This window comes from Phasianus colchicus, chromosome 4, assembly GCF_987193195.1.
Source record: "Phasianus colchicus chromosome 4, bPhaCol1.hap1.1, whole genome shotgun sequence".
NCBI classification, from domain to species: domain Eukaryota; kingdom Metazoa; phylum Chordata; class Aves; order Galliformes; family Phasianidae; genus Phasianus; species Phasianus colchicus.
Genome location: NC_143439.1, coordinates 33,944,392 through 33,966,195, shown reverse-complemented (window position 1 = coordinate 33,966,195; position 21,804 = coordinate 33,944,392). Strand labels below are relative to the sequence as shown.

The 21,804-nt window shown below is 38.5% G+C and overlaps 1 protein-coding gene across 1 annotated transcript in view; it reads left to right on the top strand.

The window, feature by feature from the left end:
• FAT4 (FAT atypical cadherin 4) overlaps nucleotides 1-21,804 on the top strand; it is a 133,967-nt gene that overhangs the window by 102,372 nt on the left and 9,791 nt on the right. Inside the window, exons 9-15 of the mRNA XM_090140056.1 lie at nucleotides 236-4,585; nucleotides 11,827-11,931; nucleotides 12,823-13,130; nucleotides 16,812-16,897; nucleotides 18,234-18,413; nucleotides 19,284-19,408; nucleotides 20,530-20,747. Of these exons, the coding sequence (XP_089996182.1) occupies nucleotides 236-4,585; nucleotides 11,827-11,931; nucleotides 12,823-13,130; nucleotides 16,812-16,897; nucleotides 18,234-18,413; nucleotides 19,284-19,408; nucleotides 20,530-20,747 (5,372 nt within the window). The remainder of the gene's footprint in view (nucleotides 1-235; nucleotides 4,586-11,826; nucleotides 11,932-12,822; nucleotides 13,131-16,811; nucleotides 16,898-18,233; nucleotides 18,414-19,283; nucleotides 19,409-20,529; nucleotides 20,748-21,804) is intronic.

Here is a 21,804-nt window from a genome sequence, read left to right as displayed (position 1 = left end):
CAATGACCTGGTTTTCAGACCCCATGTATGTTTCATGGGCTCGCAAGCTACTTTCTTGAATATCACATCCTGTGTAAAAGAAGTTCATTTTCAGAGTAGTATGAGAAAGAGCATGTTCCTCAAGGAATACTGGGGGGATACCCTCATATATATTTCTGAGTGAAAAGTTGGCATAGTGTTCTCCACAATTCATGTATTTATTCATGAACTGCCTGGTCTTTGTTCTCCATTTCAGGTTCATTTGTGTTTGCAGTGACTGTCACTGATGCAGATGCCGGCTCTAACGCGGAGCTCCATTATTCCCTCGTGGGGAAAAACGCGGAGAAATTCCATATTGATTCAGCAAGGGGGGCAATCCTAGCTGCCAATGAGCTGGCAGGAGAGTCTGAAGTCACCATTTCTGTCCACGTGAGGGATGGTGGCCGGTACCCCAAGACAGACTCTACAACTGTCACCGTGAGGTTTGTGAACAGAGCAGAATTTCCTCAAGTTCAAGCTGAACAAGAGACTTTCACTTTTCCTGAAAACCAAGCAGTTGGGACGCTTGTCACCACTATTTCTGGGTCTTCAGCCAGAGGAGGCTCCTTGTCCTACTATATTGCCAGTGGGAACCTGGGCAACACCTTCATAGTGGATCAGGTAACAGGACAGCTTTCTGTCGGCCAGGCTTTGGATTTTGAAGCCATACAGAAATATGTGGTTTGGATTGAGGCCAGAGATACAGGCTTTCCTCCCTTTTCCTCGTATAAGAAATTGGAAGTAACGGTTGTAGATGTCAATGATAATGCACCGGAGTTTGAGCAAGATCCCTTCATTGCTGAAATAGTGGAGAATCTGTCCCCACGGAAGTTACTGACGGTGGCTGCAGTTGACAGGGACAGTGGTCTAAATGGACAGTTAATTTATGAAATAATTGAGGGCAATACAGAAAATAGTTTCAGTATCAACAGAGCCACAGGTGAGATCAGGAGTGTCAGGCCCTTGGACAGGGAGAAATTGTCTCGATACACGCTAACCATAAAAGCTTCAGATAAAGGCACTCCGCTCCAGAGCACAACCGTCAAAGTTATCATTAATGTTTTAGATGAAAATGACAACGCCCCAAGATTTTCTCAGATATTTAGTGCTTCTGTGCCTGAAAATGCACCTCTGGGATTTACAGTAACCCGAGTCACAACTTCAGATGAAGACATTGGCATGAATGCCATCAGCAGATACTCCATAAGGGATACAAGTCTCCCATTTATCATAAATCCAAGCACTGGGGATATCACAGTCAGCAGACTGCTAAACAGGGAGGATACAGATCGCTACAGAATCAGAGTTTCTGCACATGACTCTGGCTGGACAGTGAGCACAGACGTCACTGTATTTGTCACTGATGTCAATGACAATGCTCCACGATTTACAAAACCATCCTATTACTTGGAGTGTCCTGAGCTCCCTGGGATTGGGTTGAAAGTCACTCAAGTTTCAGCCACTGATCCCGATGAAGGATCTAACGGTCACGTCTTCTACTTCATAAAATCTCAATCAGAGTTCTTCCGTATCAATGCAACCACAGGGGAAATTTTCAACAAACAGTATTTAAGGTACCAAAACTCAAGCGGTTCAAGCAATGTCAACATAAACAGGCACAGCTTCATTGTGACTTCTTCAGACCGCGGCAATCCTCCATTGCTGAGTGAGACAACTGTCACAATTAACATAGTCGACAGCAATGACAATGCACCACTGTTCCTTGCTCCTAAATATTTTACACCTGTTACTAAGAACGTGAGAGCTGGCACAAACTTGATTAAAGTTACTGCGGTGGATGATAAAGACTTTGGTTTGAATTCTGAAGTGGAATACTTTCTTTCTGATGAAAGCAAAACTAATAAATTCAGACTGGACAGGAATACAGGCTGGATTTCTGTGTCATCTTCACTAATGGCTGATTTGAACAAAAAATTTCTATTTAAAGTAAAAGCAAAGGATAAAGGTAATCCTCCACTGTCATCCGAGGTAGCTGTTGAAATAGTCGTAACAGAGGAAAACTACCATACACCTGAGTTTTCTCAAAGCCATATGAGTGTTACTATCCCAGAGAGTCACTCTGTTGGGGCAGTGATCAGGACGGTTTCAGCCCGAGACAGAGATGCCGCTATGAATGGATTAATCAAATATAATATTTCCTCTGGAAATGAGGCTGGCAACTTTGCTATCAACACAACTACTGGTACACTGACACTAGCAAAACCACTTGATTTTGAGTTATGCCAAAAGCATGACCTAATTGTTACCGCCACAGATGGAGGATGGGTGTCCAGAACAGGCTTCTGCAGTGTCACCATTAATGTCATTGATGTGAATGATAATTCTCCAGCATTCAGCCCTGAGGACTACTTTCCCAAAGTATTAGAAAATGCCCCAAGTGGGACAACTGTTATTCGTTTAAATGCCAGTGATGCTGACTCTGGACCTAATGCTGTGATTGCATATGCCATTCAGTCCTCAGATAGTGACCTCTTTGTCATTGACCCTAATACAGGAACAATCACTACCCAAGGATTTTTAGATTATGAAACAAAGCAAAGTTACCATTTAACAATAAAGGCTTTTAATGTTCCAGATGAAGAGAGGTGCAGTTTTGCCAGTGTCAACATCCAGTTAGAAGGGACTAATGAATATGTCCCCCGTTTTGTGTCTAAGCTTTATTATTTTGAAGTTTCTGAGGCAGCGTCTGAAGGTACCATTGTGGGTGAAGTTTTTGCAAGTGATCGTGATCTGGGAACTGATGGAGAAGTTCACTACCTTATCTTTGGCAATAGCAGAAAGAAGGGCTTCCAGATAGATGAAAGAAGTGGCCAGATCTATGTTTCAGGACCTCTTGACAGAGAAAAAGAAGAACGAATCTCTTTGAGAGTTCTTGCAAAAAATTTTGGAAGCATTCGTGGTGCAGATATAGATGAAGTAACTGTTAATATCACTGTACTGGATGCCAATGATCCTCCTGTATTCACTTTAGGAACCTACAACATACAAATTAGTGAGGGTGTTCCTCCAGGCACCCACGTCACATTTGTGAGTGCCTTTGATTCAGATTCTGTCCCTAGCTGGAGCCGGTTTTCTTATTTCATTGGGTCTGGTAATGACAACAGTGCCTTTTCCATCAACCCACAGACAGGACAGGTCACTGTCACTGCAGAACTGGATCGAGAAACTCTGCCTGTGTACAACTTGTCTGTGCTGGCCATTGATTCAGGAACGCCATCTGCAACAGGCAGTGCCTCTTTATTGGTAACTTTGGAGGACATCAATGATAATGGCCCCACCTTGTCCACCCGCCAGGGAGAAGTCATGGAGAATAATCGTGCGGGAACTCTTGTAATGACGCTTCAATCCTCAGATCCCGATCTCCCTCCAAACCAAGGTCCCTTTACGTACTACTTACTCAGCACTGGCCCTGCAACCAGTTACTTCAGCCTTAGCACTGCCGGTGTTCTGACCACAACAAGGGAGATCGATAGGGAGCAAATCAGTGATTTCTACTTGTCAGTGATTACAAGAGACTCTGGCATTCCTCAAATGTCTTCCACAGGAACTGTGCAGATAAAGGTAATAGACCAAAATGACAACCCATCTCAGCCCAGAACGGTAGAAATCTATGTTCACTATTATGGCAACCTTTTCCCAGGAGGAATTTTGGGCAATGTAAAGCCACAGGACCCAGATGTGTTAGACAGCTTCCAGTGCTCCCTCACTTCAGGAGTCACCAGCCTCTTCAATATCCCTGGGGGCACCTGTGAGCTGCACTCGCAGGCCAGGTCCACAGATGGGGTGTTTGACCTGGCTGTGCTCAGCAGCGACGGCCTGCATGGTGCTGTCACAAGCAGTGTCCGCGTTTTCTTTGCGGGTTTTGGCAATGCCACCATTGACAACAGCATCCTTCTTCGCTTGAGTGTCCATACTGTGCGGGATTTTCTGACGAACCACTACCTCCATTTCCTGCGTATTGCCAGCTCACAGCTGACAGGGCTGGGCACTGCCGTACAGCTTTATGGGCTGTACGAGGAGAGCAACCAGACCTTCCTGATGGCGGCTGTCAAGCGCAGCAGCAACCAGTATGTGAACCCCAGTGGTGTGGCCACCTTCTTTGAGAGCATCAAAGACATTCTCTTCCGGCAGAGTGGAGTGCGGATTGAGTCTGTGGATCACAATTCGTGCCTGCAGAGCCCATGCCAGAATGGAGGGAGCTGCATGAGGAGGCTGGCTGTAGGCCCAGCCTTGAAGAGCCACGAGAGCATCCCTGTCATCATCGTGGCCAGTGAGCCCCTCCGGCCCTTCATGTGCAGGTGCATGCCAGGGTATGAAGGCAGCTTATGTGAGATCGACATTGATGAATGCCTCCCTTCACCGTGTCACAACGATGGGACCTGCCACAACTTGGTGGGGGGATTCTCATGCAGCTGCCCAGATGGCTTTACCGGCATGGCCTGCGAGAGGGACGTCAATGAGTGCCTTTCCAACCCGTGCAAAAATGGGGCCGCCTGCCAGAACTTCCCTGGAACCTTCAACTGTATTTGCAAAACTGGGTATACAGGTATACTTTTACTTCTCTTCATCTCAGTTAAGAGAATGGGAAAGAGAGCAGAAATGTACCTTTAAGGCAAAAGATACATTCCAGCTACAGTTATCTGAATATGAGCATTCCCATTAGGTGAAGGAGTCATGCAAAAGACCACTTTTGTAGTTATGAAAACCGAGAAGACCAGATGCCCACAGTGTTATTTTATTTTAGCTTTCCTTAAGCAAATCTCTCTTACCTGATTTGCATTAAAACAGAAGGATTTTACCAGAGCTATTTTAATTTATTAAATATGTAGAAAACATTTCCAATGCTTAAGTATGACTTTTTCTGTTCTTGTTATTGTTGTGCATATTGTGGTAGCATTTTGATTCTGTTAGGAGTGTGCCAAGTAAGAAAATCAGCCTCTGCCCCAAATTGCTTACGGTCATACAATATAGAAAACAGATGAAGGATATGGGAAAGAAAACAAATCTCAGGCAAAAGGATCAAGCATATATATGTTGTCCCTTTGCCATTTATTTTTTTCATTAACAGAAATGGTTGCAGCATTCCTACTTCTTCTGAGTGTTTGTTTCCCTCCCACACCCAGTATTTGTTTCACGTTATCCCTAGAAAAGCAGACTGATGTTTGCATTATGGCAAGGCTCTAATCTCTATTGTCATGTGGGAAGGACATGTATTTTATTTGTAGTTATCAAAGGGCATATTTATTAGCTAAATTAAACAAAATTCCTGGCTCACTCCTCCTTTGAAGATTCTGGATACTTTCAGATGTTCTAAGAAAAATATCAACAGATTTAGGTTGCAAATTCTCTTAAACTGCTACAGCCACTGTAACATAGAGCTAGGGGTCAGATGAAAATATAGAGATGTCCTCAAAAGGAGAGAAAATTATTTTGTTGTCATTAATAATTATGGCATCAAAACTTTGGCCCACTAAATTTGTCTTCTTGGAATTATTCTAGCATGACTGTTTTCCAACCTTAATCTTCTTTTATTGCTTAGGCTGAGGTTTGGGAAAACAGCTGTACTTGAAATTGCCTGTAAATTTTAAGTTCATGTGCATACATGTTTTATTCTGATCTGGCATAATCTGAGTGTGATTGGATCTTCCTCCATCTGTGGTTCCTTTGTGCATTGAAAAGCATTTGCTCTGATGTACTTTACTTGAGGATCTTTAGTTATTATCCCTGAGTTTGAGGAGCATTCAAAAAAATATTGTTTTTTGAAAATACTAAAAAACTCAAAAACGCTTATTGAAGTATGTGTATAGTGTACACCTTATGTAGGAAAAATGTTGCTTAAAAAATTTAATGTGTTAAAAGCTGATACAGACTCATATATTCTGATGGGTCTCCCCTCACCATATTTCAGTTGTCTATCACGTGGGTGGCTATGGCTGTGGGAGAGGGTTGGAACTTTGTGCTACAATCAGTGGAGATCTCCATTCTGGCAGTGGAGCTTCTAGAGGAGCTCAGATCACTCTCCAAATGTTTTGATCAGAGAAAGAACTCCTAATTTTTATAATTTTTGGATGTCAGTTTCTCAAAACAGAAAAAAATAGGAACTTTGCTATTGCATATTGATCCAAGGCTACTTCTAGCGTGTCTTACAACTGCAGTGAAGCATGACAGTTACAAAATGTGCATACCACTGCAGGGTTTCAGTCTTCTTGTGCATAACCTTTGGAAAAATTGCTAGTTCTTGCATTCTGTCTTTCTGTCATGTATTCATTGTGTGTTTAAAACAACAACAACAAACTTAGGACATCTCATTCCTATATTATATTCCTACCACGCTTATAGCACCCTAAGTACAAAACAGCAAAAGAAATGAAAACATTTTTATCTAGCTGAATATTACCAGTCTGAACAATTAATTATAACCATTACCTATGGCCACTTTCTGGAGATGTAATAAAGAGACTGACTAGAGAAGTTAAAGCCTCCACTACCTCTTATAAGGAGTATTCCAAATGCCTTGGGAAAGACCAGGTAGGCACAGCTCTGCTCATTATGATGTGACAATTCGGGCTTGCTTCCACTGTCCCCAGGGCTTGTTTGTAACCAGTGGAGTACTCAGGGTATCTTTTTAAGCCAGATTAGTACTGGAGATGTTGTGTACTGTATTGCAGAGGAGAAAATTAATTGATTTTGAATAAAGGCATAACTACTTCATTTAGACACAGCTACAGCAGCTGATAAGCATTCAGAGTGAAAGATCTCTTGTTGTAGTGGATACTGATGTGATCCTCTGTGTGAACCCTACAAATGTACTACTGAGCCTCAGGTCAGGAACAATTATTGTGAACTGACAAGCAGTTCCAATTAAGTTTACAATCCAGGAGTTTATTTTATGTTATATTATTACTTCAGATTATTTTGCCAGGAGCATGGCAAAATAGTTCTAGGGAACCTATCCCCTGTAACACTTTAGGTTATTAGCACCAGAGGTTAAATGGGCATATGTTTGTTGTTGCCACTAAGCAAAACACTTCATTAACTAGCAGCGTACTGTAGTATTTGCCTTTAGCCTATAATTTGAAGCGTAAAAGAAATGTCCTGGTCATTTTTTTCTGGTCTTAAAGTTTAATGTTCAAGCCTGATGTCAGCTAAAAATAAATCTCTACATATGATAAACACTTGGAAAAAAAAAGAAAGGAAAAAAGAAAAGAATGTTTTAACTAAGAAAATGTGATGAGAGACTGTTACAGTTTGAAGTGTTGGATTTCTTTCGTGCCATGAATTAAATCTGGCATCTGATATGAGCTTCCTCTAAACTACTTGTCAACATAAATAATTTTAAAATAGAATACCACTGAGGCAGGCGTTTATGTTCGGGAGTCAGATCTTTTTAAAATCAGTTGGCTATTGTAGAATCAAGAAGTAATTAAGCGTCTTGAGATTAATTGGTCAGGACAGAAAACAAACGGCACTAAAGTATGTAATTAAAAACGAACATATCTTTGGAGCTGAATATCAGTGGAGTTTATTAGATAAGATCTCAAATAATAATCAGTATATTTTGAGGTTTTATGTCTGCAGAAGCATATATGAAATGCTACAAATTTAACATCCAATAGGTTCTGCAGATATCAGAATACAGATTGTTTGAGAATGCTTGTCATAGAGACTGTTATGTCATTATTATACTACCAACAGAAAGATTGCACAGCTGTTTGAGATTTTAATCCTGATTCATATATGATCAAAATATAGCTGTAGTGAATGTAAAAATAAAGCTTGAAACTGTTTCTTTATGAATACAATACCGGAGTGCCTCACCAAAAAGAGACAGCCAAAATAGCAGATTTTTAATTCACTGTATCATAAACATAGCAGTGCTGCTTCTCTTGGAATGAAAATAAGTCTCCTAATTGAATTTGCATAGTTGGTAAAAAACAAAAACAAAATAGTAACACAGCACTGCATACAAGTAGAAATGTTTATTTTCTGAGATAGACATTGTTCACTGCAAATTCAAGTACTTGAGCTTTAGACCCTTACAATGGCTTACCTGGAAACAGAGAGTCTTTCTTTTATTTGATTTATTATGTTTTGTCAGCTGCATTTCACTTCATCACACTGCAAAGGTAATTTGGTTCATTTCACTGAATAGGATTATGAAGAGTGATTACCTCAGAGCAACATCATTAGTGTTTAACAATCTGTTATAATTATGTCTCTTAATGATGATCAGGTTTTGTTTTTAAAATAATAATTTTCTAGAAGAAATATATCTTGTGATTTACAGTAGTTGTCAGCCCTTCCTTTGAACCTTTCATTTTCGGTTTTCCAGGACTCATTAAGATGAAGGAATGTAGGTTTGTGAAATTGTTTCAAATGCAGGATTAAAATAATAGAAGAACCATTTTAAAAGATGTGCATAAGGAACCACAAAAGCTGAAACTCTTGAATCAGCTGAAATCTAACCCAAGAGCATTCAGTTGATATCTGTTCCTGTTACATTCTTCAATTTAGAAAAAGTTATTCTCAGGAAGTTTGATTTTTGCATGTGATATCATCAGCTTGAGGTGATGAATGATAAATGCTGAATGCTGTCTGTTATCAATTATCTAGTGTTATACTAAACTCACGTTCTTCAAGCAATGTCTTTGTGACACAAAGATAAATAACCTGAATCTTTCAGTATTTCAGTTGAGATGAAATCTAAAAACTCAACTAACTGCATCATTTACCTAAGTTGGAGTGTTACTGGAGGCAGGCTGGGTTTGAAGTCTCTTTGGTTCATGAAACATTGACTGAGATGTTTCCTTCCCTTCATTGGATTTGATACCCTGGAGGTTCCTCCAAAAATAGTGCCTCCTATTTATTTCCATCTATAACCTATAACAGATACAAAGAGCACAGTAACTCTGAAATTGAGCAAATTCTCAGCTACAAAACACTGTACAATAGTCACCACCATTAGCTGTGCATTTTTGCCAGTAATAAACAAGAGCTTGCATTCTGCAGTTGAACAAATCTGTAGCAGCAGAGGTAACCCACTATCACATCTGCTGAAACACACCACCCACTACCTCACTTTGCTCACATCCACTGATTTCCCTAGACAGAGATAACAGAGAAATAAATAGGGATATAGAAGAAATATAGTTTAGATTAAAAAGAAAGAGCCAGAATGTGCAATTTGAACACTGGTGGACCATCCAGAACTGAGGTTGATCAGAGGACTGGAACACCTCTCCTGCAAAGAGACTCTGAGAGTCTCTTCATTGTTCATTCTGGAGAAGAGAAGGCTTTGGGGGAGCCTTTATAGCAGCCTTCCAGTATCTGAACAGGGCGTACAGGGCAGTTGGAGAGAGACTTTTCATTATGGAGTACCGTGGTAAGACTAGGGGTGATGTTTTTAATCCAAAAGAGGGGAAATTCTGATTAGACATCAGGAAGAAATTCTTCACAATGAGGATGGTGAGGCTTTGGCACAGGTTCCACAGATGGAGTATCTCCATCTGTGCACCTCCAAGATGCTCAAAGCCAGATTGGATGCGGTCCTGGAGCCTGATCTCATGAGTGGTGTCCCTGCCCATGGCAGAACTAGATGATCTTTAAGGTCCCTTCCAACCCAAATCAGTTTAAGATTCTATGATTTTACTTTATCAAAGTCTTACATTTTAAATACTTGTATGTAACAGCTGTAGTGACAAACTGGAAAAGCATTCCTAAGTTATGTTTTTGTTCTGCTGATAACTGGCTTTTGCTTCTTAAAATAAGCATGTTTTCCCAGGTCTTTAGCACTTCAGAGAATCACAGAGAATATCCAAAGTTTCTTTTTCATTTTAGATAAATATTAGTTTTATTAGCTCTGATGAATTGTTTAATCAGAGTATTTGTCTTCCCCTGTGTCAAAACAGTTGGAATAAATGCAAACATATTTTTATTAATTTTTTGAATTATTCAAACAATTGTTAAATATGAAAAAGATGTTGTTATTCACTAGTTAAAATATGTGCAGCTAAAATAAACATCTAATTTCTGCTGCTGACTCAGCAAATATGCCAACTTTAAAGAGAGCTGACAAAAGGAAGAGCACTTAAGGCACATTTCAAAAGACTTAGTAAACCCTATTAACTACATTAGATTTGATTTTTTTTTTTTAACTGAAAAATGTCATTGAGCTAATTTAAGTGTCTTTACCTCATTCTTGCGATTTGTTCTCCTTGGTAAGTCAAAGATGGATGCTATGTGTCATAATTCTTCAATAAGGAAAACAGCAAAATCTAACATTAAAAAATTATCTCATCCTTCAGTCATGCCTGTTAGACAATAAAAAAATAAATATCCCAGAGTGTAATTAGATACAGACACTGGAAATGTTTCCCGGATTCGTGGTGAATCTGTGAGTTGCATGTTAACAACAGGACTACTCTAATGTTCCATTTCCATCCTGTCTGCAGTCATACTGCAGTCTGCAGGGGGGGGGGGCTCCTGCTCACATGAAAGAACAGCCTCAATCTTCTTTAGCTTAAACAGAAAGGTACTGTAAAAGAAAGTGTTTTAATTAGGGGACAAAAGCTGTGAAACAATAACAATACTATCAGAGCTAGTAGTAACACATCCTATTTGTCTACAATTTTAGAAGCTAGCAATCTCCCAAAGTCTGAGAACTACATATTGTCCATTGCTGTCACGTGCCAAGTAACAATTACAGGATAGAAGTATCACAAAAGTACGGACAGCCTCTATGCAACTTCATATTGTTATTTTAACTTAAACATACTTTGTACTTGTATAGCACAATGAGTAAAATAATCTATTGTTAGTGCGGTATCTACAGTTATCCTGGCCTAGGTGGAGTTTAAGGAAAGATCTGGAAGAAATATGGCTGATTTTTCAAATTCTTGCAGAGAAACATAATAGAAAAAAAACACAACAATAGTTTCAAGTTTTTGCTGAATAGGTAGGAAAGGCTAGCAGTGCTGGCAGAAACCAAGGCAGGTACCAAGAGTGGCGTATAGTGGAAGTATTGCCAAATTGGTAAAAGCCAAGCAATGAAAAACCAAAAAGTGAAGACAAACAGTTTGGTAGTTAATGTTTTCAGGCAAAGAAAATTTTACTTTTATACAAAGAATTCCCTTGCCAGTGTTCAGCATCTGTTAAAATCTTCACCACTTCTCTTGGTTCTCTTCCTTGTTGAAATGAATTATGTGATTTCAGTTTATTCTCTGGTGAATAATATCTACCATATGTGACAATGGCTGCTTAGAAAAGGACTGCATCCAGGGTAACATATTTTAGCTCTGGAGGACTCTGGTCCCTCTGGTAAGGAAGGAGGTTGTAATTGATGAGGAAAAATAAGAAAGATCACATAATGTACAATAGCAGCCTGTGTTCACCATGCTGTGTTCATACAGGTTCCAGCAAGGGCTGTCACTATCCTTGATCCCCTTCTTGATCCCCTTCACAATGAGTGCACTGCATTCAATAGGAAGAAAAACCCTTTTTGTTTTCATTCAGCTTCTCATTTCATTTCAAGATCCCTCTGGTATAGGCGTATAGGCACCAGTTAATAAAAAGAAATGTAGTGTCTATATGAGATAATTACAACAAAACACTTGAAAATTTGTCTGTGTTGGTCAGGCCCCTGTCAGGGTTGGAAGCAATACCTGTGTTTTCTCTCTTCTTCCCTCTCTAAGCCCCACACGTTCCCCCTTTTGTTGCTTAAATGTATCCTGACTTGGCTAGTGATTGGGTTACTCTGACCTGGAAATCGCTCTTGTTTCACGATGGCAGGGAAAACGTGTGACTCCACTGTCAATTACTGTGAATGCAACCCCTGTTTTAATGGTGGGTCCTGCCAGAGTGGGTTGGAGGGGTACTACTGCCATTGCCCCTTTGGTGAGTTTGCTACTCCTCTTCCTTATCTTCCCTTCCCCTACTAATAATTCTCAAATATGCAATTTATGTTTACCTTTTTGAAACTGATAAGTATGTGCATAGAACCCTGTTCTATCCTCATTACAAGAACTTGACTCAATCAGAACAGCTTTTAGTCCACACAGGTGCTTGCCCTTTCAGTTTATTGCATGCTAAGGAAATTTTGAGTTCCAAAAACCAGCATACAATTCTGAGAAGTAGAGAAGCATGTAGTACTGCCAGAATCGTTTAATAACTATTAGAATTTAATTGTCTTGAGTTTGTTTTGTGGAATGAACCCAATAAAGACATAAGACAACAGAGATATTTAAGACATTGTGATGTAATTGCATCTAGATTGATTCTGAATGCGAGTTCATACAGAATTGTCCAGACAGAAAAGCACGAAAGTAAATGCAATGGATTAATTAAAAAAAAACAACAACCACAAGCAAAGACAAACTCAAGATCATCTATAATATTTTAAAGCTGCTGAAACCCTCAGTACATGCTTGTAAATAGCTTTAAGTACATTTTTCTACTAACATTTAGAGTAACTTCTTTATTTTATTTTCCTTACGTTACATTTTCTTGAAGTTTTATTCTTTTTTTTATATTTATAATTGTGATCCATAGTAAATGCAACTAATACTCATAAATTGTTTTTTAATTGTCACTGCAATTAAAAACAAAATCAAGGAAAATTGTACCTAAGTATGTCCTTTAGGACACTTCTGCTCACGTTGCATATTTTTTATCATATGTTAGGAGCTTTTTAAAGGGCCTATCTAAAGCACATCAATCCTTTGTTTCTGGGATTATGCTTGATGAGGAAAAGCTATCTGCTACCAGATTTTATTTTTTGTTTTGCAGGTGTTTTTGGGAATCATTGTGAACTGAATAGTTACGGATTTGAAGAGTTGTCATATATGGAGTTTCCCAGTATGGATCCAAACAATAATTATATCTACATAAAGTTTGCCACTATAAAAAGGAATGCTTTAATGTTGTATAACTATGATAACCAAACTGGAGAACGGGCAGAATTTCTGGCTCTGGAAATAACAGAAGGAAGGTTGAGATTCTCCTATAATCTTGGCAGCGGCACGTACAAGCTTACCACAACTAAGAAGGTGTCTGATGGACAATTTCACACAGTTATTGCCCGGAGGGCTGGAATGGTAAGAAATGCTAAAATGGGAATTTAAGACAAGTTCAGCCAAGTGACTTTGGCTTCCACATGAACTCAGAAGAACATAAAATTAGTAACATTGCATTTGCTAGCAGAACCTCCAACTTTGGATAAAAAAACTCCCTCATTTCTTTCTTATTCCAACTGCCTCAAAGGCCTACAATAGTTTGTTTAGTATGATGATAATAAAAAATAATTAAAGAAACATGTGCAATACCCCGCACTCTAAATGTGAAAAATGAGAACCAGGAATAATTAGTGAGATAAATTACTGCATATGAGGCCAATTAACTGATGTAGATTACGGGAATGATATTAAGGAATACTGATTAACCATAGTAACAACAGAAACGCTGAAAACAATTTACCTTAATGTTTGAATAGTAGAAGTGGTCAAATTTGAAATTCCATCTATGACCTTTTTAAGCCAGTTCAGAAATTTTGCAAATTTCATCGAAATAAAAGCCTTTTTTTTTTTTTTTTTTTTCTGTATCACAAATGCAGAGAGTTCAAAAGTGCTACACCGAGAGGAATTTTGTGGGGAGAAATAGGAGAGTTACTTCCTGCCTGCCCCTACCACAGGGAAGGAATTCTGTCAAAAAGTGGACAGGGACAATTGATTGCCATATGACTGGTGCCTCAACCCTTCTGCCTTTTTTTTTTTGTCCTCAGTAAATGTGTTCTATTCCTCTTCTCTAGTTTTTAATAATATTTCCAAAGCAGAACATAAACCAAATGTTCTTTGAGTTCAAGCCAAACTTTTTGACTCCATAGTGTTTGAGTTAGAAATGAAACCAAATATATTTGCCATCCACAATCAGTAACTATTGCCCAAAAGCTCCCTTTTCAGGAAGATATGGCCAGCATATATGGAATCTCATATTCTTCCCATGTTTGAAATTAAAGTCACATAAGAATAATATATGGATGGAGCTCCACATTTTGTTTTATAGTTCAGGCCAGAAGAGATGGAGGGAATAAAAGAATAAACTGTTCTACCCGGTGTGATTCCTCCTGAGTCCTCGTAGAGATTTCCTTTCACTAACGGCTGCAGCAGTCATTGCTGCTAAGGTAGTTTTTATAGTTTGTAGCTGCTCTGTTTGCAGTGCCCTGCTGAAATGCTTCATGTAGAGGGTGAGAAGTCCATGGGCACAAATCTCTCAGGAATATCAGAGGGCTATATTAGGTCTTGGTCCATGGTTCTGTATTGTCCTGACTTTTCTGCAAAGCATTTTTTTCTCCTGAAGAGTCTTGAGCCAGAAACTGCATGTCAGCTGCATATTGCAATACCTGATTTCTTTCACTTGTTGAAGTAGGGAATGGCTTAGTCTTCAGCTAAATTTGGTTATCTGATTTGTGCACACAGGAGTTTTATATCCAAGTACCATGAAGGATAATTGTGACATTGAGTAATGATGTTTTTTTAGTGTGCCTTAATATCAGATACTTAACAGTTTGCCTCACAGCTTCCAAAAAGTTATGCTCAAAAATGCACCTAGGTCTTATAAGTCATAACATTCACATTTTAGCAACTAAATTAGTGTGGTATATCTGTTGATATTAATTACGGCTTAGTATGGAACCCACCTTTAAAAATTTCAGAAAATGAATGAGATACACTTAAAAAAATAAAGTGGGAAAATGTTTTACTTGTGGATATGCCAGAGGGCTAAACTACAAGAAGAAGAGAGAGCATATATGTAAAGAAAATTTCACTTATGAATGCTTCAGACTGAGAGTACTTAAGACAACCTATATTTTTGCACGATTTTTGTTTAAACCCTCTCATTAATGCCAGCTGTTTACAAACATAGTATGTAATCAGAATTGCCTTTGTCTTAGATATTTCTGCTGCAGGAAAAATGTCTCTCGGGTGTCCAAAACTGTATAAAATAGCCCCCCTTCAGGATTCCAAATCTGTCATTTCCTACAGCACAGTGGGATTTTATCGGAAACTGGTAAAATCATTAAGTTGTCAGTCCTGAGATATTGCAGAATGACAGACTAGAAAGCCTCATAATGCAACAAGGTAACTGTAGAGTAATGCTTAAGTAACAAGCAGGAACATTTGACTAGCATTAGAAAATAAATTGTATGAACTCTGGTCCAAGTAAAATATATTCTCAAATATCTAGCCCTTCAGCTGGGTTTGCAACTTGGCTTTCACAGTGCATAGCGATGTAAGTTAGGGAGATTACACTGATTGAGCTAAGAACAAAAAACTCATTTCATTTTTTGTTGTTGAAACTCTGAAGGAAAATATGTACACATATGATGGCATACAGACCAGTCAGCTTATTATTCTTTCTGTGAATTGTTTCATTTATACAGGGCACGTAATCTACTTTGGAACTGCAGACTGATGTTTCGCAGGAGAAGCAGTTTTCTTATTATGTATGGAAAGAAATTCAAGATAAGCTTTTATTTAAAAAAAAAAAAAAAAAAGCAAATTGTACAATTTAGACACACTAGAACGTGATTTAGGGCTGAGAGCTATGAATGTGTTTGGTCACTACAATGTGTCAGCTTGCACTATGTATTTGGAAATACAATGGAGAATCTGTGGGGATTCCAACAAGATGTTGTTAGTGAACTGAGATGCAGGCAGGAGAAAAAAACTTTGCACTGTAATGACATCCTGATAGCTATTGCTGTTTGCTCAGCTCCTGTAGAGTAACCTAAACCAAAGTAGAAATCAAGTCTTTTTGGAAAGAAACGTTTGATTTCAATTTGCCGTAGAACTGTACCACACATCTAGTGGAAACATGAGGAGCTGATATGTACAACCTGGAGATTATGTTTATTTTTCTGAAAATTTGATTTAACTAACCTTCAGGACTTTTTTCACAGTGCATCTGTTATTAATAAATCACCATGAGGAAAATTCTTTGCTAAATGAGGAATAAAATAAAAACTCCTTTTTAAATTAGTAGGAGTTATTTCATGGTTTTAGTGAAAGCTTTTTTAAGAATTTTAGTACAGAAATTAGAAAATAAAAATGCCATGATTTGCTTTGGTGTAAATAACATGTAAAAAGATGGCTCCATTGTCTAGGGATTGATGGCTTTGAGATATCAGTAAATTAAAGAGGAAAACTGCTTTAAGTGTTGATGATGCCCAACACTTCTCTCTCTTTGGTCTCTCTGACCAAGAGATGTCCACATGTTTTGCCATTATTGATGTAGTCCACTTGGGTTATTATTTTTACTAATAAGTTTGCACACCCAGCTTTTGCACAGCACTTTTCATCCAGTTCAGACAATGTGATTAGTGTCGTGGTCAAGCCCCTGGAGGAATACCCTTTGTGTTTGGAGGGAGCAACTCTCTGTTCAGATCAAAAGTGGGATATAATATTCAGCCAAAAGAACTGCAGCTTCAGGGAGGAAAGCAAAGAAATGTGGAGGAATCCAAAGCTAAAATGTTTGCATTTCACTGACTCTGTATGAGCTTGTCAATTAAGTCCTGCTCCATTACTATCCGCATCTCACTGTTCACTGTGGTGTTGCAGAAGGGAGTTGGTCAGCATCTCTGAAGCACCTTTTGATACTGAGCGACATAATGTACAAGTACTTCATTCTAGCCGAGCTCTTTTTATACATTATAAGCATTTAATGTGGTTGAGAATATACCCTTGCAGTATTCAACATATCTGTGTATGTGGCTTTTGCAGGCAGCATCACTGACAGTGGATTCCTGTTCTGAGGATCAGGAGCCAGGCTATTGCACTGTTAGCAATGTGGCTGTTTCCACTGACTGGTAAATAATTCTTCGTTTTTGGGGGTTTAGTTCTGTAAAATGAAAATGAACCGCCTGCTAAAATTGGAGAAGCTTGGAATAATGATTACGTGTCTTTAGCCCAGTCTCAGGGAAGGGATAGATGCCTAAGTCCTTTGGGAGGTCTAAAGAGGTAATTCTCTGAAGTGTCACTGCCTTGCATCCTTGTAGAAGCAGGTTAAATTTTCTCCATGTCCCACTGATTGCCTACTCAGGCTAAATTCCCATGTCCAAGGATTTTATTCAAAAATCCCCAATTCTCAGCTCCATCTCTGTTCCCAGGGTATGGGTGAACATAAGTAGCCAAATAAGAGGGTAGTCCACGCTGTAATGTAAATGAAGATAGTATTTTTTTAATGAATGTTGTGGGATTTCACATCAAAATCTAGACAAAATTAGTAATCAGAATATCAGACATTCATGATTACTGGCAACTTGTAAATCTTAATTAGAAAATGAAACAAATTTATGTGTTGTAATCAAATTGCTCTTAACTGTACTGCAATACTCTTGGACAGTTCAAAATTCTACAAAATTTAGTGCAACAAGGATTTAGCAAAACCTTTTCCACTTTTACTTGAGGAGTCTGTCTTGGTAAAAAAAAAAAAGGCTTAGACTCAAAATACTATTACTTTAGTAGTGCCTACATTTCACTCCAGTATTGCTCACTCTGGGCTTTGATTTGTTTCCTTATTTTTTTGAATGTACCTATAGTTTCTTGTGAAGGTGTAAGAAACACACCTGCTTTTCTACTAGGAAAAATAAATAAATAAATACTTGAACCTTGAACAAATTTTTGTCTTTTTTTTTCTGTTTCATTTCTTTAACATTGACCAGTATGGAGAACATTCTTTCTTTTCTTACCATAACTAGCTCAGAAGCTTTTCTGTCACTTCTTTTGATCCTCCTTAAAAATAGAAGTAACTTTAATTCCCATCATTGTTGCTAATTTCCTACAGTTATCATAATCATATATCCTAACACAGGTGGTTTCTCCACTAGTATAGTATATACAAATGCAGATATGTATCCACCTTCCAGCTGTTTAAATACAATCTATAATTTAAACCATAATTGAGTGAAAATCTGTATTCGTTTTGATTTCAAGCGCATTGCTCGATTAAGTGAATAGAAGTTTTGACATTCAACAACAGTGTGAATTTAGATGTCATAGGGACATCACTCTCTTTCCCCTTCTAAACGTACAATATGAATTTTGGAAGTGGAACTTTAGCTGCAGACCCTAGCTGACAGCTCCTTTGTTGTCACTACTATTTTATTTCTGATGTCGTTAAGCTTTTTTTTCTCTCTTTTGTAGGACCCTTGATGTACAACCAAATCGACTTACCGTTGGTGGTATCAGGTCTGTTGAGCCCATCCTTCAAAGGAGAGGACAGGTGGAAAGCCACGATTTTGTGGGCTGTATAATGGAGTTTGCAGTCAACGGACGTCCCCTGGAGCCCAGCCAGGCTTTGGCAGCTCAAGGAATCTTAGATCAGTATGTCTGCTATATATGGTATCGAATACACAGTATTTATGATATAGGAAGCCAGCATGAAACTCAGGCACCAGTCCTGACACTTTTAGATATTTCTTGTAAAAAATGACTGTAGAATTTATTATAAAGTGTGAAAAAATTAAGAAATGAATCTGGGTGAGAGATTCACAAAAGATTACGGAAACATCAAAAAAAGTAACATCATTACATTTCTGTTGCCAATTATTATTATTAATGTTACTTTGCAGGCTGAAAGAGTAGCCCTGTTTCTTTATAAATTCCACCTGGGTTTGATTGTACTACTATGGTTCACCAAACCTCTACTCCCCCTTATTTCTTTTTAATTCACAATGTCTGTTCTATCAATTTGCCTCTCAAGTATCACTGAATTTCACTCATATCCTCTGAGTGATCTTTCAGAAACAATCAGCTATTTGACTCTATTGTTTTTCCGTCTCTCTATTTGAAGCCACAATTGTAGCAACAATGTTGGTCTTAGGTCCAAATTTGGTAGCTCACCCTTCCTCTTTCCACCTCCAGTCTTCACTGTTTTTTGTGAAAAAAGTGAGGTCTCCAGAGATCTAAACCTAAAGAAGACACCTAAAAGAGTGTCTTCATCTCTTACATAACAGATAAGAGGAATTTCACTGCTTGTGAATTCCCTTCTCTTTATTAAGCCTGTTATAACTTGATTCTGAAAGGTGGGATCTGTTTTGAACCATCATCTGTCTGAGAAAAGAGCATCTCAATTTTTGCATCTCTTGAAGAGAAGAAAAGGGTTATCATTCAACCACACAATCCTTTCCAGCAAATTTGTTTTGCTTGTTTGTACGTGCATTCCTCAGTATCTGCTTTTCTGCATTGTTTCAGATGTCCTCGATTAGAAAGTGCTTGTACAACTAGCCCCTGCCAACATGGTGGCACCTGCACTGATCACTGGTCATGGCAGCAATGCCAATGCAAAGATGGACTGACGGGAGACCACTGTGAAAAATGTAGGGTTTTGCTTTCTTTCTTTTTCATCTACATCTAACTGTATGGTTATACCATTAAGAGTTTCTTTTCAGGGGCACAGGATAATGAATTTTATGAAATAATGAAAACAAGCAGCCTACTCGCCTCTTAAATAATCATGAAGGAAAAGTCCACAATGGACTTTTGTCCTTTCATAAGTTAGAAATAACATCAAGTAATATATATTAAGTTTCCTCGTCTTTATATCACATTTCAGGTAATTTACACTCATTTAAAACTACTGCTTCCAATCAGGTATAATCAGTAACCAAAATAAAGCTATCCAAAAGGAGGGATTTGTCTGCTGTGGAGAGGTAAGATTGAGAGTAAGAGGGAGAAGGCTTCCCTTTGCATAAACACAGTGTGCACATGCTTATGGCTTCTCTGTACTATAGACTTTTTTATCTAATAATCATCAAGTTATATGGCATATGTAAGTAAATGCAAGCCATTTACATTCTGGGATTATAAACTTGAGTATGGATAGCTCTATAAATCAGTACACAACTGTCTAGGAGAGCAAAGCAATTTATTTCCATATAGTGGTAGTATAATGACTGAATTTTGTTTTCTTACATGTCCCACTATTGTTTAGCTGATTTATATGCTTTTATTATGTCAGTTTACTAAATAATTTTGCCATGATTTTAACAGCATTTAGTAGTCAATGCTCTGCCATTTTTATTCTTTTACGCCCTTTTACAAATGGAAAGTCATTATCTCTGTCCTGAAGAGCTTGGAGTTCAATATATCATGAAACCCTGTTTGCAGTAATGGAAATAGTAACATCCCTGGGAAGGAATTATAGTTCTGAGTGCCAAATTTTTTTCTCCTACTCCCTCACTTGTTCCCTAGCGAGTTTTAATTTACTATTGACTGATACCAGCAGTAAATTGCTAGCACACTCCCACTCTCAAACACACATTCTGGTTCAAGCCAAAGAACAGAGGGGGGTGAAATTGCCATTCACTCCTGCTCTCCCCACTGACCTGCTCTGAACTTGATCTCCTCCCTGAAGAAAATTGTTGTTATCAGGCAGATCATCACTGTACTATATCTGCAACCAGCTGCAAACTAAGTGCTTCCCCCATCCTTGTCCCAGATGTTACTGCTGACACTGCCTTATCACTGGAAGGCAGAGGACGACTCGACTACCACATGAGCCCAAATAAGAAGCGTGAATACATGATGAGATACGTTGCTAGAGGTGCCAGCCCTGGACCTCTGAATGTGGACAGCTTGGAAGTGAAGTTCAGAACAAGAAGCGAGAATGGGATTTTAGTTCACATCCAGGAAAGCAGCAACTTCACTACTGTGAAGGTAAGATTGCAGTTAATGCTGTGTTTGATTTGATTGGTCTGCCTCTTGTACAGTGATCAAAATCATATTTTTCCATTACTCTTGCCGTTTCCTTTGTAAAATATTAGGTCTTTAACTAAGGCTAGGCACTGTGCCAGTATCATTCATCTTCTCTACAATTCCCTTGCTATTTGCCAAGGTATCAGAAGATCTTGATGGATTTGTATCTAAGGAGTTTTGTCTAGACTCCAAATAGTGACTGTTTTAAGGCAGAGGGTATGGTACTCATTGCCATATTTGTTATCATCATGAAGTTAGAATCTACAGAGCAAATAATTTCATTATTGGCTTTTTATCTTCTGATTTTTCAGACCTTGAACCTAGACCCTCCTTAAGCTGGCAAACAACAGCCAAAAAGTTTTCACAAATTCCTACTGATGTGGCTTGTGCTTATCAAACTAGGAAGTGAGGGATAACTTGACTTCATGAGGTTACCCACAAAGCAATGTCAATATCAAATTGTTTTTAGATATGTGGCTGAGCTAATGCTTCAAATGCCACGCAGTTTTCTTTCCCAAGAGTTTATTGCTGCAGAAGTTACCTTCCTCAAGAGAAAGCAATGGTTCAGTTCCCGGCGATGACTCAGTCCATTTACTCATAACTCTAAATGAGTACAGCAGTGATGCTGGCAAGCCCCTTTATTGGGTTGGTGTAAGCTCCAAGTTTCCTTGACTGCTGTAATGCTTTCCAAGTTTTTTTTTTTCCCCTGACTTTAAAAGGAACTCATACAGAAATTCACACTTTCTAAGCTTCAGCCCCATTGATATTGTCCACCTGCCCAGTTCCTGCGCGGATCAGAGGCACAGAGCTTTCCTGTCCTCCGGCTACTTTTAAGAAGCAAGTCTGCAGTACTTCGCAGGCATACGCTTATAACCTATCATTTAATAGGGAGTTTCTGCCATATCACATTAGCTGGTAAAATCTAATTATTTTGTGTTCCAGAGGAAAACAAACAAACAAGATCAAGAAGACAAACAAAAAAAAAAAAAGAAAAACAATGAATATTACCTTTTTTTCT